The sequence below is a fragment of the Vanessa cardui genome, chromosome 13, assembly GCF_905220365.1.
Source record: "Vanessa cardui chromosome 13, ilVanCard2.1, whole genome shotgun sequence".
NCBI lineage: Eukaryota > Metazoa > Arthropoda > Insecta > Lepidoptera > Nymphalidae > Vanessa > Vanessa cardui.
In genome coordinates, this window is record NC_061135.1 from 5,139,089 (window position 1) to 5,155,130 (window position 16,042).

General features: G+C 30.7%; 2 protein-coding genes across 4 annotated transcripts; one reads left to right on the forward strand and one right to left on the reverse strand.

The window, feature by feature from the left end:
* The first annotated feature begins 6 nt into the window (after positions 1–6).
* Positions 7–11,088, forward strand: LOC124534612 (ubiquitin-conjugating enzyme E2 Q2). Its single transcript, XM_047110547.1, has 8 exons — positions 7–299; positions 4,717–4,833; positions 5,595–5,695; positions 6,400–6,535; positions 8,245–8,416; positions 8,945–9,136; positions 9,678–9,905; positions 10,616–11,088. Exons 1-8 carry the CDS (start codon positions 138–140, stop codon positions 10,645–10,647), a joined length of 1,140 nt encoding a protein of 379 aa, XP_046966503.1. The 5' UTR covers positions 7–137; the 3' UTR covers positions 10,648–11,088.
* LOC124534613 (glutathione S-transferase 1-like) lies at positions 11,072–14,740 on the reverse strand. 3 transcript variants are annotated; one of them, XM_047110550.1, is made up of 6 exons: positions 14,677–14,740; positions 12,982–13,126; positions 12,543–12,601; positions 11,880–12,027; positions 11,540–11,733; positions 11,072–11,323 (listed from the first exon to the last, which is right to left on the reverse strand). In XM_047110550.1, the coding sequence occupies exons 2-6, from the start codon at positions 13,120–13,122 to the stop codon at positions 11,179–11,181; spliced, it is 687 nt and encodes a 228-aa protein (XP_046966506.1). In that variant the 5' UTR covers positions 13,123–13,126; positions 14,677–14,740; the 3' UTR covers positions 11,072–11,178. The 3 variants fall into 3 exon arrangements, with proteins under 3 accessions (XP_046966506.1, XP_046966504.1, XP_046966505.1); XM_047110548.1 differs by having other exon boundaries at positions 14,510–14,683; XM_047110549.1 differs by lacking the exon at positions 14,677–14,740 and having other exon boundaries at positions 12,982–14,445.
* Positions 14,741–16,042: the final 1,302 nt, after the last annotated feature.

A 16,042-nucleotide genomic window follows, 5' to 3' on the forward strand; every position in this document is an offset into this window, starting at 1 on the left:
GTCAATATTTGTATTTATAGATGTCCGCCATTGCGCTCCGCCATTTTGCTTGGTCCGGAGTGAACGTAAAACTATTTTTATGTATTCTAATGTGGCAAATAGTTATTTAGTTTAAAAATTAGTGTTTCAATACACTAATGGCTTGCTTAAATACCCTTAAGTTAGAAATAAAGACTCTAGAACAAGTGTTTCCAAAAAACCATGAGCGGTTTCAGATAATGTCAGCTAGTGTCGACGAACTGACCTGCAGATTCGTTGGCAAAAATGGAAAGAAATATGAAATACATGCAAATATCACGGTGAGTACAATAACTTGTTCAATAGAATTTTACTTTGGGATAAAAATAAGAAAGTGAAATTAATGATAGCTCGTATTGATTATCGTTGTTAGGACAAAGGGTCGTGTTTATGAGGGCAGGGCTGTCAACAAAAGGTTTACGGAAGTGATTATACTCCTAGTGAAATTGATTATAACGCGTGTTTTGCTTCTCAAAATACTGAAAAATAACAAAGTTGTTTATTTACGTTTTACGGTTAGCCATGTTTTCGCTGTACGCGCATGTTTTTATCATAATATGACATTTTATCTTAGATGATTTTACGGGTCCATGACGAATCATCGTATCGATTACTCAGGTTTCAGTCCTCTATTCGTGTTAGGTGAGACTACAGCTATATTTATTGAGGGTAACATCTGTTTTGTTTAAATAACGGTATTGATGCGCGATTTTGGGACAAAGGCTCTTAGTCATGCTTGCTACCTGCTTTTTGTGACAATTATACCTTTATTTATAATTCTTTAGATATGTCCAAGTACTTACTGTAAAATCATTATATGTTATTCAACTTTCTCTTTTTGTTTACTTATGAAATATTTATATTAATTTAAACATAATTTTCAATATTTATTTAATCATAAATTGGTCAATTTTTAATATTATATACATTTTAATTCATAAAGAATATATAGAGTGCAACAACCTCATTGCTGGCCATAACTATTATTATATGAAATTACTATTCAAATATTAACAAAATAAATTACTATTTATACATACCTATAGTAAATAAAAATAATCTACAATAACTTTACAATATCAATCAATTATAAGTTATTATGTAGATTCTTAACTGGCCATGTAATATTCTTTATAAAAATATTATTGAACTCATTTTTAATTCATAATACACAAAAACTGTACATCTTTTAGAACTAAAAAGTGATGTAGAAAAAACAAATATTTATTAATGAAGTCTATATGTCTTCAAAGGAAAAATAGATTTACATTAAATTCCTAGTTCACTGGTGATAATTTATAATACTACATATTTAATTATTTACATTGTATTATAGATTTGTTTTGTAAGAATTGAAGTAAGTCATTATATATTTAATAGTAGAACTTTCATTAATATTCACTTAGACATGAATGTATTAAACTCAACAGTAACTAATTAAAAAGTGGAAAATAAAAATAAAAGGTCTCACATGAATAGAGCACTGAGAGGTACTTACTACAACAAAACAGTTCTTGTTACATATTTAGGTTTATTTATTTTGCAGTTCGTGAAGACTTAGTCTTTATTGGGACATAAAAATTAAGTATATTGATATAGTATAACATAGATTTCCAAAAACTCTTGTCTTTTTTGCTATGCAAAAATATAAACAAATAGCAAGTATACAAACATATATGTTAAACAATTATATATTATAGTATAAAATCTCATTGTGAAATTACATGTCTTGAGCCTGGTTGCAATTCTTATATGTTTCCTTTTTTTTCACACTAGAAAAAAGGCCACCGTTAAGGCAACTTTTCACCTGATCCAGTTGATCTATAATAATCTGTGCATTGTGATTATCAAGAGTTGAAATGATAACATTTAAATATTAGACAAACATAAAATAATCATTATTATTATATGAGTAATTATTTTGATTCAACTATTTACTTGTTTTTTTAAAGATATTTTTAACGCAATATGGACTAGATAAATAAATATCTACTTACAAAAACCTTATTATTTTAATTTTTCATTAAATTTTTTTATTGCATTGTATTAAAAAAAATATACATAAGTTTTTTCACAGGAAATAACTACAATGACGTTAGCTTTATATTTCATTTAATTAATTCACTGCATAAATTGGTGATTGAAAAAATTGTTCAACAAATTATGTTATCACTGCATTCTTCATGCAATTTTTGTTGTAGTTGATTTTTTTATACCAACATACCTTATGTTTTCAAATAGATGACAATATATATTTAAGTTTTTGTATTTACTTGTATTGAAAATAATAATCAAAATATTGATTTATTATATTAGTACTAATTGCCCAGCCTGACTTTATATTAAGAAGAGATTCATTTTTTGACATAGCAAAACCTGTTTTGAAGAGATAGTTTCTTTTTAATTTGTATAATTTCTCATGTTAACTTTGTACATTCAGCCTATGGGATTTCATTGTTATATTTACTAGGTCAAGTAAAACATCTGTTCCTGACATCTTTCTTTTTACATATGGGCCATTCAGCTTTGTACGGTGACATGAAAGTGTATATAATTGGGACATTCATAAAAAACTGGGTTCTTTCAACTTATTAGTCTCTTATGTTGTGAATAATTTAAATGTCCAATGTTCTTATGCAGGTTTTTTTTTTTAACTTGTCAATGAAAATTTTTTTTTAACTCATTTTCATTACACTAAATTATACATTTTTCATAAAGTCGATATGTTACAGTATATTTAACTTTATTTATTCGACGATTTCTAACATTTTCGTAATCGATCGCTAATAATTCATTTCGTTGTATTTATTATGCATTTTTATATAAAATTTCTGCATGAAACATGCACATATTTATTTACCGTTTGAAGTTTTGCATCAAGTGTATAAAATGAATGCAGTTTGACCAACCAACCAACCTCCTTCGTTTACCAATAATAATCACGCAATTGCGCACATGTCAAATACGTACCTACGTGACTGCGCAAACAATTTTACCCGGAACCCTACAGCTTACCCTGATACGATATGCTACGATTTATAATATAATGTTAATGATGAAACGTTGGAAATACTGATATTAATATATTCATAATTGAATGTATGTAGCTCTACCTACTGTCTATGCATCATTTACTTAATTTAAGCGAACCACTGTAAACAATATTAATTCTAATTCTAAGTAAACGATTTTATAATAAATAGAGAACGTTACAGGCGAATGTAACTTCTAAAGATATATAAAAAACACGGTTGTTATAAATATTAAATTACATTTAATATGTTATATAAAAAATAACTTAATTTTAAGTATAATGCCAGGTATTTAATATCAAAACGCGTCGTAGAACTGCTTCTATTAATTGAAGCGGTAAATTTAAAAGATTATATATGTGTATAAGAAGTATATAGATAGCACCATTTTGAAGATGCTCAAATTGGTTCTAGTCTAGATTGCTGCACTTTACAAATGCATATTTCTATTGATCGCCTTATGTAATTGAGTACTTCGTAACAAAACACATACTACGTCAGACGCTTTGGACTTCAAAAACAAAACATGAATTATTTGGCTTGCTATGAATGAATATTTTTTTGAATTCTATGTGAGTGTTGCCAATTTTGTTATTCAATAATACGAATGAAATACGTAAAAAGCATTCGAAAATAAATATTGTAATACTTAGCAAATAGCTGCTGACAATGTTTGCAAATAATTAAGTAGATAGTGAAAAATATAAATTGTACTAAATACTCGGTAACTCGTTCATAAATTAATATACTTGCAATTCTTATAATTATCAGCACAAATGTACTACTTGTAATTAATTCAACTAACTCCTCTATGCAGTTGCACCCGATCTAGATGGGCCCGCTCATAGGCTACACAGCATAACGATAAAAAGCCTGTAACCGTCCTCAAGAACTGAGCTATCAAATATAAATACAATTTTTAGATCAGTTTAAGATACTATCACGATCGCAAACAAACTTGATTGTATTGGTATAAAAATTTGTTTTGTTTGAATGTATGCAATTTATATAATTAAAATAAACGTTCGATCGAAATTAAATTTTAAAAATCAGTATATAAGTGTGCAAATTGTATCGACGCTATTTACGCTCAAGCGACACAAAAAAAAAATGATTATGTTGAATGTTTATCTTTTTTAAATGAGCGTTTTTTAATTAACGATTGTTGGCCTGAGATGGTCCAATGAATAGAGTCCGTGATCTTAATCGATTATCGCGTGCTGAAATTCGGGCACGGAGTACTTAATGAGTTCATGTACCTAATTTATAATTCATTTCGTGGTCGGTGGCTTAGGAAGACTTAGTAAGGCAAACTTGTGAGAAAATAAGGCTCTGCCCAGTAGTAGTACGTTTGCGCATTCTCATATTAATTTTATGTTAAGTTTAGATGACTTCAATGCACACAATATGTTGGTTCTTAACATAATTATTAGACTTAAAATCGGACCAACTTAACTGGCTTAGGGTGAACTATTCATCTTGTGTTCTGCGGGGAAGGTAAACATCTTAAACCCCTGTGCCTTACAAACATTCTAGGACATTAACTCACATTCAGACATGATACAACTCATCATTCTCCTTTATATTTATGAATAAGGAATTTGTGTAAAAGAGCATAAACGAAAGTAGAAACGGGTTCTTATTTCTCTGTTATATTTTTTTACAGGAAACATACCCAAACACACCGCCCGTGTGGTTCGCAGACAGCGAAGATCCCATTGTGACAAACGCTGTCCAGATCCTAAGCAATACACAGGGAAGGGATAATCATGTTATAAATCAGGTAATTTCATATATACTATAATAGATCGATCAACAACAGACAACAGCAGCCTATAAATTTCCCACTGCTGGGCTAAGGGCATATAATAGATCGATCAATCAAATTGATTTTCCAAGATGTGGACATTAATTGTAATATTTCTGTATAGGGTCGATCGCTTGGTTATTGTTCTAATTTAGATAAGCCGGTGTTGTAAAACTATTCATACACTGTAATACTTTTATCTTTAACAAACGTATCAATTTTATTAAATGTTTGTCGTGAGAAATTTCTTTATCTTTCTTTCGAAATTATAAGACGACACTAGACGTCATATTACATTATAGTTAAAGATGCCTCCAGTTGATAAGCTCATTTTCAAATGTATGAAAAGTTTCCTATAGGAAGCATTACGTTTTCGAATGAGATATAATTTTTATTACTATATATGAATATTTTATTCAAAAGTCGTTTTTGTTTTTTTGTCAAGTGTATTCTCAATAGCTCGGGCTTTCGAAGTCGCCAGTGTTACACTCCAATGCTTCTGAAAGTCTTGTCGTGTCAGATTACGATAGCGTTTGTCGTTGTTTAGCCTTTTTTCGAGTATATACTTGCGTCCTCTTACTGCGTAGTTGGTTAGTGACTGTTAAGAAAAGTAGGTGTGTTTAAAATTCGGTCGGTATTTTTACCTCTAAAAGACCTGAGTTCTGAGTTTCCGTTTTATTGGTTTTTTATTTTCCCAAGAGGCGATGTATTAATTTTTGAAATATAATTTTTAACAGGTGGGAATTCTGCTGAGGGAGCTATGCAAATTACACGGCGTCCCCGAACCGCCAGACTTGGATTCTTTGTCGCTTCCCGTCCATCCAGCACCGCAGCAGAGGTAATGTCTGACATAAGTTACACACACATATCACACACACACACATCTGTTTATATTTGTATATCTGAGTAGATTTATAAGTATTGTCTATGCCTGCACAAAACAATTCGGACAGGTAAATGTGCCTTCTGATGGTAGGTGGTCAATACCGCTCAAACACATGGTGCTGTGAGAGTTATTCATTTCAAGGCAATGCGAGACCAAACTAGGGAGCTAAGATGTTGTGTCTCTTGTGCCTATAGTTAAATACCTTAAAATTATACCTTTAAATCGGAACACAAACAATACCTAATATTGCTGTTTGCCGGTAGAATATTTAATGAGTCGTATCATCATCATCAAGTAATTTTCATCAGGTTCTTAATGTTTGTGAGTGAATAGATACCACTCACTCATAATAATATTAATATATTGTTCCGATTTATGACGTCGACTGAGCAAGTGAAACTATAGCCATAATTGAGCGAGGTTCTGTGTCTTATGCCTTTCGTGCTGCATCCACTTAATAGCTTACGAATATCGTATAATAGTACTTACGCTTGCTGCGTGCTAAAAGATGCCCAATACATGACCAGGCCCGGGGAGCCTCTATATGGTTGGCTCCAGACAAGGCACATTTGTCCGTTACCCTATTTGCTAAACTACCAAATAAAAACCTACTGTTTCACATAGGTTCTGATAAATTATGTTTATTATATCCACAGAGTACCGAGCGTAACGTCAAATGGTGCGGAGTCAGGCACGGAGGAAGACGAGGAAATGGCCGCCGAGGAGGACGAATCGGAGGGAGAGGATGACTTGCCACTTGAAATGGTCGATGATGCCGGTCGTAGCAACAAAGTACGTATTGACCGTATAATTACAAGTAAGATAATTGATTGGTACATTTATGAAAGAAGGTTTTATATATGGCCCAGTGGTTAGAACACGTGCATCTTAACCGATGATTGCGGGTTCAAACCCAGGCAAGCACGGCTGATTCATGTGCTTAATTTGTCTTTATAATTCATCTCGTGCTCAGCGGTGAAGGGAAACATCGTGAGGAAACCTGCATGTGACAAATTTCATAGAAATTCTGCCACGTGTATTCCACCAACCCGCATTGAACAGCGTGGTGGAATATGTTTCAAACCTTCTCCTTAAAGGGAGAGCAGGCCTTTAGCCCAGCAATGGAAATTTACAGGCTATTGTTGTTGTTTTAGATATGTATATGTTACTTTTTGAATCAATTGTGAAAAACAATAATGTGAGCCAAACCAAAACAACTGAGATTATATTTACCTATTGGGTACCATTTTTAACTAGAGTCAAAACAGGCAGTGTCATTAATAAGTCACAAATTCAGTATGTTCTACAGTTTTTCAATATAAGTTGAAAGTTAAGTCTGTACGAGTAATCCGCCAAATATATTTTGAAAACAAAAATCCCAAACTAATTTAGTCCAATATGTTAATATATTAATAGTCAAATTCTTATGCTCCTTGATGAATATTCAAATGATAGTTAAATTGTAGCTTTACATTGAACTTAACCTTGTAAAATAATTTAAAAGTGCTTATAAGATAATACATGTATATATAGTTAATTCCAATTGAAAGGAAATCAATTAATAGAAATTCTTATTAACAAACCTTAGATTTATTTAATCCATGCAATTTACTAATAAGGCACTTATTTTGAAATAAAACTAGCTTTAACGGATTTAAGTCGCGTATATTAATTATTTTTATCATACCGACGTTTCGAGCGCTTTACAGCGTTCGTGGTCACGGGTAGACGCGACTTAAATCCGTTAAAACTAGTTTTATTTCAATGTGTAATAATCCCGAAAATCTAAGACATTATGTGAACAAGTACGCACTTATTTTGTACGCCTCTAACAGTTTTTCATTAATATGTCTTTATTTATAATAACACACTATACTCTACTTGAGCTGAGATGGCCCAGAGGTTAGAACGCGTGCATCTTAACCGATGATTGCGGGTTCCAACCCAGTCAGCTACTATACATTATAAGTGCTTAATTTGTGTTTATAATTCATCTCGTGCTCGGCGGTGAAGGAAAACATCGTGAGGAAACCAGCATGTCTAATTTCATATACATTCTGCCACATGTGCATTCCACTAAACCGCATTGGAACAGCGTGGTGGAATATATTCCAAACCGTCTCCTTAATGGAAGAGGAGGCCTTATCCCTGAGTGGGAAATTTGTAGGCTGCTACTTTACTTAATTACTTATATCCACTTTAATTTTGTTACGAAAGTTCCGATAACAATTTTGTGAATGTTAAAAACGCCATTTATTCGAAAATCCATATTGATTTTCATAGATTATTCAAGCTTCGACCCAATGATATTGCATCAAGATTTCAAATATTGGTTATTTTGCTGTTATACATTATGTCTTTGGAAAAAAATATAAACTAATATTATAATTAGGTAAAGAAAGTAATGATCCTATTCCAAAAATGTTTCACTGCAAGAAATCTATATTTTCCTGAGTGATAGTAGAGTATATATTCCTTTAATAAAACACAAATCTTTTCAGGATGATATGGAAACAGAGCATTTAGCGACACTAGAACGACTAAGGCAAAACCAGAGGCAAGATTACCTATCAGGCAGCGTGTCCGGAAGTCTACAGGCGACTGATCGTCTAATGAAGGAACTGCGTGATATATACCGTTCGCATTCCTTTAAAAATAATATGTATTCTATAGGTAAGATTTTATATATCATATCTAAAATGTATTTATATATTAATAACTAATTTTAGTAAGTGTGGTTTTATAAATTTGTATATTTTAATGTATGACAATATGCTGATATTTATTTATAATATTATTTTATGTTTTTTACAATTTATTTATCACTTTACAAATATCTCTTAATCAAAGTTAAACAAGCAATGAATCTACATATTGAGATAAGAGAGATTATGATGACGATTGTACTAGTTTTAACTATGATTCAGTCGAAAATATATCTGTGCTCTGATACTAAAATTTCAAAGTATAAGTTTGAGTAAAATGTATTAAAAATCAATTATTAATAACAATAATATTATTCAATAATGCCCATGTCATATAGAACAACCAACATTATTCATTGTTTTCTATTCTTATTATATAAAGTAAGTGTTATTGACATTGGACCTTTTTATACCAGGCAATATTATATGTTGTTTTATCAAAATGAAGAAATGCATAAATTAATTTTAATGTAAAATACATTTTTTGTTTTTACAGAGTTAGTTAATGATTCACTTTACGAGTGGAACATAACACTGCGATCTGTTGATCCAGACAGTCCCCTTCACAATGATCTGCTCCTGCTTAAAGAGAAGGAGGGCAAGGACTCTATCCTATTGAACATCATGTTCAAAGAGACATACCCCTTCGAGCCGCCGTTTGTACGTGTTGTATATCCTATTATATCAGGTGAGGTTTTATAGCCATATTCTGTCACCTTAAGCCATAATATCATTATTAATATTGTGTTCGAATGCTTTATCTTAAATGTTTTACATATGAGATAATAATGTGTACATGATATATTTTATTTACTCAAAAAAATACTACGTAGTCAACATTCTTAAAGTTTAGGTATTTAAAAAAATGCATTGTATGCGTGAATCTGCGCATGTCTTCACATACCACACATTTAGTTTAGTCAATCGTAACAATTCATAATAAGTTTTCCGAATTTTTTTGTAGTATTTAATATATAAAAAAAAAACATTTGAAACTTATATGGTTATTTTTCTAGGGTCGTAAAATTAAAAAAAGTAAAGTAAACGTAAAGTCTCTAATTTTGTCGAAATTTTAAAATGCTATCGGATTATTAAATTAAATTTAAGTAAGAACGGGCGAAGCGTTTAAGTTTCGTTAAGTTCAGAGTATACTACACTATTAAGTGCCTTTAAAGGTTCTATTTATTTATAATTCATTTAAATAAAAGAAGTTTTTTTATGATTTTCAGGTGGCTATGTTCTCGTTGGTGGAGCAATATGCATGGAGTTACTAACAAAGCAAGGCTGGTCATCAGCATACACAGTGGAAGCTGTGATTATGCAGATAGCCGCTACTCTTGTCAAAGGAAAAGCGAGGATCCAGTTTGGAGCGACCAAGGTTGTCTCACAGTCGCCGTACAGTTTGGCGCGCGCACAGCAAAGCTTCAAATGCTTGGTGCAGATACACGAGAAAAATGGTACAAAATTATCATCTAAAGTACTTCACTGATTTTGAAACTAGAATAATTTTTAATAGTTAGTTTTTTAAATGAGATTAGATTAGTTGATCGCGCGGATTTAACCAAATGAAATCTATGATACTTTACCTATAGTACACAAACCATCGCCCTCCATTTCCCTTTCGAAGACGATGATATGATTAGGCATAGTATCGTATGATCATCATACTTTCAACTGACACGAAATAGACATTCACAAACTATTTTTATTTCATCATCATCATCAGTCCGTTCCCGTCCACTGCTGGACATAGGCCTCTCCAAGTGCACGCCACTGTGGTCTTTCTATTATGTGGTCTGCTATTCGCATCCAGCTCCTGCCTGTCGCCTTGCGTAAATCGGCCGCCTTGAGTAAATCGTCACTCCACCGTGCCCGAGGACGCCCTACACTATGTTTGCCAAGACGCAAAAGACCAGCATAAAGTCGCTCAGCGTGCTATGGAAAGGGCTTTGCTCAGCGTTTTTCTGAGGGATCGCATCAGAAATGAGGTGATCCGTCAAAGAACTAAAGACATCGACATAGCCCACCTTATTAGTAAGCTGAAGTGGCAGTGGTCTGGTCATATTTGTCGCAGAACCGACAACCGTTGGGGAAAACTAAATATATATAGAAATTGTATTATAATAACATGTTGTTACTTGTTTAACAAAGTCATTTTTGCTTTCAGGCTGGTTCACACCGCCGAAGGAGGACGGCTAATCCAGGCCGCACTTGCCCTAAAATAAGACTAACGTGCAACATACGTCAGTAACGCCCAAATACAAACACTATCTTTCAAAATTTGACAAGTGACTTGATAAGTTCGCGTTGAACATAGTCTCTTATTCCATAAATGTTTGTATGATTGCGCGCATTAGGTATGTGTTGTGTATGGATGGACAACATGTGGAAGATTCGGTATAGTATTGTGTACTTTAATCGATATAATAAGTGCTATTAATGTTCTGAGTGCGACGGGCGACGAGAAACCTTATAAGACTTATAGGAAATGTTTAATGTGTAACGTTTTTTGTAATCATTAATTTCTCATAAAGTTATCCATATGGTAGCCCTAGACGTTACTGGAGTGTAAAGTTGGAAAATTCTTTGCATTTCTTTTTAGTTATTGAAATAAAAGAAAACCTGTGATTCGTAACGATATATGTTGTTTATATTTTATACCACTTTCCAAATATACTCAAACATCAGAATAAACTTTATTACACAATTAATGATGCCAAAATTTATATATCATAGTTTTGATTTCTGATTAATTTTATTATTTTCCATTAGAGCATTGAGTCCCGCAACATGTTGCTCTGCACCAGGTTGATTAATTTTTTTGCAAATTTCTTTTTCTGACATATTTATAAACCAATTCATCAACTTTGGATATCTGGAAAAAATTACAGAGTATAACAATATTAAAATTTTAATGGGCGTTGAATTTAATCAATTCATTAAAATCTACATTGAATAATTCATGATAACTTTTACTACATTTTCTTTAGTATTTATTATAAAAAAAAACATTGAAACTTTTGTCATTCAAATGAGTTGTATTAACAAATACGAATTTGCAAAAGATTCTAGTAAATTTTAAAATACTAACTTGGTACTATCTATAGGAACTAAACCATGCAAGGTCGACATAGTTGTAAACACACTCAAATCAGCTAATGTCATAACATCATCAGCCAAGTACATAGAATCAGACAAATATGTATCCAGCATCCTGTACCCGCTTTCTATATTCCTTATCATAGACTTTGATAATTCTGTCAGTCTTCCTGTATAAGTTAGTGCCTGGAATTGTGTCAAAATTTCATCAATATCTATGACTTAATTTTTTTTACTATTATAAATTACATATTACATTAAAGGTTTTAGATATTTAAAATATGGAATACAACATCACTACGACTTAAAAAAGTGTATGAATAATTTCTCACCATTATGGTTCTTAGATACGGAAATAAAATTCCACAATCAAAGAATAGTCGTTGATTTATTGTAGCTCTTTTCTGTTTATCAGTCGGATAAAGATATGAGTGTTCTGGCTTCCCATATTTATCCAGTAAATACAAAATAATTGCGTGACTAAAAAAACATGTGTAATGGAAATATAATTTTTCAATTTGTAAATATTTTACATAACTATGATACCTGTATATAACATTATATATCATACTTATTGATAGGATAAGTTTTATTTATATTTTTAGAATGCTTTGTTGCACAATAAAAAACTATAAAATAAACTCAAATTCAATACAACCTGCACTTTCTCAACCAATATTATGATAAGTAAGAAAAAATCATTATAGGTATGTAACGGCAAAAACAATTTATAACTCTAATTCTGTAATATTAACAATCTTTTTAAAAACTTATGATTAAACATTTTTAGTATTTAAAATATAATGGTGTAATAAAAAGATACAACTGGTCTATACAAATATCACAATAAACAGTAAGTAATGAAAATATTGTTTTAGTAAACAAAAACTCAATTAAGTAACATTGTTAGTTGAATGTATATTAAAAACAAATAGTTATTATAATCATGTGACATTCTTTTAATAGATTATTATTGTTGTGGGTTATATACAAACCTGTCACCTAAACAAAAACCGTCGTCTTCTATGAATGGAATAGTTCTCATAGGATTTTTCTGAAATTAAAGCATCCACAATAACAAATGACTTTTAGTAAAACATATTTTATAATAGCAACTATGATAAATATATTGTGTAACAAGTTATTTTATTTCAAAGTTTCACAACTTTGTTGGTTGGTTTGTAAAAATTTCAAAAAAGACGCTAAATTTTTTAAATCTATAAAATCTTAAAAGTATTAAATCTTATGCAAAAGAAGATCTCAAAATTTGTTGTTACACATGAGAGCTTACTCAGAGAAGACTCTTTTATCACTCAGTATAAGAAGGTACTTAAACCTTAAATTAAAACTTCAGTTATGCTTTCTAGTGCTTTTAGTTAACATTTTGTACTAATTGAGTTAAAATCAATACTTATTTGCTAAAACTAAACTTACCTTTGTCATATCTGGAGTGTCTTGTTCTCGTAAAATGGGGTTTATATCATATCCATTATATTTGATACCAAGGAGATCAGCAATCATCAACACAGTACGGGCTGGGGGACTAGCATCAGCTTTGTATATTGTTGTGGACATTTTACTGTGGCAGATTGTGGATAATTGACAAATGAATCAGTATTTCATGATTTTATGACAAAATATGTCACATATGCATCCTAAATGAAGGTGAGAAGGAATTTGAACATTTCTTCCAATTATTTTTTAGATGACATAAAAGATAGACACATCTATTGACTGGTCCGGAATTAAACTGAATTCAATTTATAATCATTATAAAAAAAAACACCAAAAATACCTCTAATTGTGTAATTAAAAGTCACAACTTGTTAATTTTTTCTTAAATTTAAAATTCTTCTTTAAAAGGCTTTATTCAGTTACCATTGCAGTGACGATAACAGGAATGTCATCTTTAAGCAAGCTTCGATTATTTCTTATTGTTGTTGTTATATTATCTTACATAATAGGGTCAAATCACAAGAAGTTAATTAATTGTTTACAACTTAGATTTTAGTAAATTAACAGGTCAGCAAGAATGCATCAATACTTTACAATAAGTTCAATAAAAACTAAAATATATGTAACTAAATTATTGAATATTTAATAATCAATTTTAATGAAGTACTACTATATTGATTAAAATTGAGACAGTTTTTAACTAAATCTCACTTATAATTTTGCTACATTATACAATTTCATCTAAACAAATATTATAAAAGAGAGAGTAACTGTGTCTGTTACTATTTTTCAGCAAACCATTGAACCATATACTTACACCTGACAACCAGCCCCTAAAACAAGTTAAACTCAAACACAAATAACTTTATTCAATATAGAAGTATAACACTTTCTTATTGAAAAGAATATACCCTGACCTGAGAAGAACCTCAGGTCTCATATATTATATAAACAATTTAATATGATATGAAATAGCCAGGAGGCGATCATTACACTGCCAAGGTGAACTGTGGTGTAAAACTGCAGGCAATACCCAGTATGATATAAAATGAAAAATAATTAAAAATCTTGCAAATATGTTTGATATCATATAATTATATCATCCATGTTTTCTTAACAAATTTAATGATGGAATTATCTTCTTTATACTAGAGCCTTGTTTGTGATAATACACTTGACGGAAAGAATTAGTAAAAAACTGAAGTAATTATCATCTCTTCTGATACTAATAAAGTGGCTAACATTCTGCCAGTGCAGTGATATCCAAAGAAAAACTAAATTACTAAAAAATAATTTCAAACGAAGTGCTTTGATGATTATCCTGCACTTTATTATACAAGAGTTGACATAAATTATTGACTTTTTAAACACTACTTCCATTTCATATTTTATCTAATCTATGTATCAATTACCTTAAAAAGTTTTTATATAATTTAGTGATTAGTGATTTAGTGATTATAATAATTTATATTAATGTATCAAAAGTAATTTAAAAACTTTTACTTACATATTTATTAAATTTAAATTTAATATTTGACGACGTTTATCAAACGTCGTTTTCAATAAATTTGATCGCAAAAGTAATCGCCAGGATAATATAGTAGGCATACTATAAGTAGATACGTAATACATATAAATCATTAAAATATGATAAAAAACATATTAGGTACTTACTTATTTTAGATTCGAATTTCGAACTGTCAGCGGTATGTCAACTGTCAACAAAATTTATATTTGGACATTAATTTATTCTCTAGTCTCTGGTAAGCCGTAGACTAAAGAATAAAGAAGTATTTTACACATGGTAACCGTCTTACTTGTGGTATCCGTCTTTTTTATATGGAGATTTATTGATTTTATTACCACAATAGTATGGAAACAGTACTTTTCAAAGGGGGATGTATAATTTTCTATCTCTGATTTCGTTTTACTCTATCGGAGTTACCGGGGTTAACACCCGATAGAGTAAAACGAAAACGGTTTCCATCAAATTTCATCTTTCAACTCCAGTAGCGTTATTTAAGTTTCATATATTTTGAGCTGCACTATTTATACTTATAGATACTTCCACACTCTCTGAGATTATGTTATGGAGAGGTGTTGCCGAGCTATCGATAGTATCGATAGCGTTCTGTGTGAGTAATACTATTGATCAGCCATATTGTCGTTGTATATGGTTTTGGACTATTCAGACTGCCCAAAACTGTCGAGAATATATATTTTTTGATAATATTACTTTTTTGACATAAGAAATTAAGTTTTTGCACGTTTAATATCAGCGTCCATGTTGCGCTTATTTTTTGTCAACTTTGTGGTTATTTAACAACAATAACGAGCAGTTGATCTGAACCTTAGATAGATATAATATATAGATTCAAAATATATATATAGATTCAAAATAGGCAATTTTTATTAATTGAATATTGTGTGAAAGTAAGAGCCTAAGCTTGACAAAATGGCGTGTTATTGAGAAAGTTCCGACTTTAAAATTGTAGATTTTGTAATTAATAGAAATTGTACGAAAAATCATAGATCGATCGATGAAACTACGTTATTAGTTTTTACAATTTCGGGTAAAATAGGCTATTTGACAATGCGAAAAATAAATTGTGAATTATTGTAATCAGTGTATATTATGAGTTTAAAAATGGTTTACTAACGAAACGTGAAAATAATATTTAATTTATTCAAAAATCAATAAATAAAAATGCTATTTTTCAAACGTTTGTCACGTGACACAAAACGCTCCTGATTGGCCGGGCTTATGATGAAGTCACTTTCTTGTAAACCTTGCCTTTCTACTATATGTACCACAGATTAAAATACAGCAAAGTGACGTCACCGACCCCATTGCAGCGCCATATTGTCCAAGTAGCGTTTTCGCGCTTTATTTAAATATGGAATTTTTAGTATGATATTTTTCGGCAAATATGTACTAGAAATAAAAAAAATCAACTTTTACTGGGTTCCTTAACCTCTACTAAATAATATAAAATGGATTTTAAAAAACAGTCAAATAGCCTATTATTTTATGGAAAGG

What these genes read in the sequence shown, in the direction of transcription:
- LOC124534612 (XM_047110547.1), top strand. Translation starts at nt 138, where the DNA reads ATGGCTTGCTTAAATACCCTTAAGTTAGAAATAAAGACTCTAGAACAA. An exon ending in AAATACATGCAAATATCACG is followed by an intron (nt 300 to 4,716) that starts GTGAGTACAATA and finishes ATTTTTTTACAG; the next exon opens with GAAACATACCCAAACACACC. An exon ending in CATCCAGCACCGCAGCAGAG is followed by an intron (nt 5,696 to 6,399) that starts GTAATGTCTGAC and finishes TTATATCCACAG; the next exon opens with AGTACCGAGCGTAACGTCAA.
- LOC124534613 (XM_047110548.1), bottom strand. Translation starts at nt 14,643, where the DNA reads ATGATTTATATGTATTACGTATCTACTTATAGTATGCCTACTATATTA. An exon ending in AATTTAAATTTAATAAATAT is followed by an intron (nt 13,127 to 14,509) that starts GTAAGTAAAAGT and finishes AATCTGCCACAG; the next exon opens with TAAAATGTCCACAACAATAT. An exon ending in ACACTCCAGATATGACAAAG is followed by an intron (nt 12,602 to 12,981) that starts GTAAGTTTAGTT and finishes CTTTAATTTCAG; the next exon opens with AAAAATCCTATGAGAACTAT.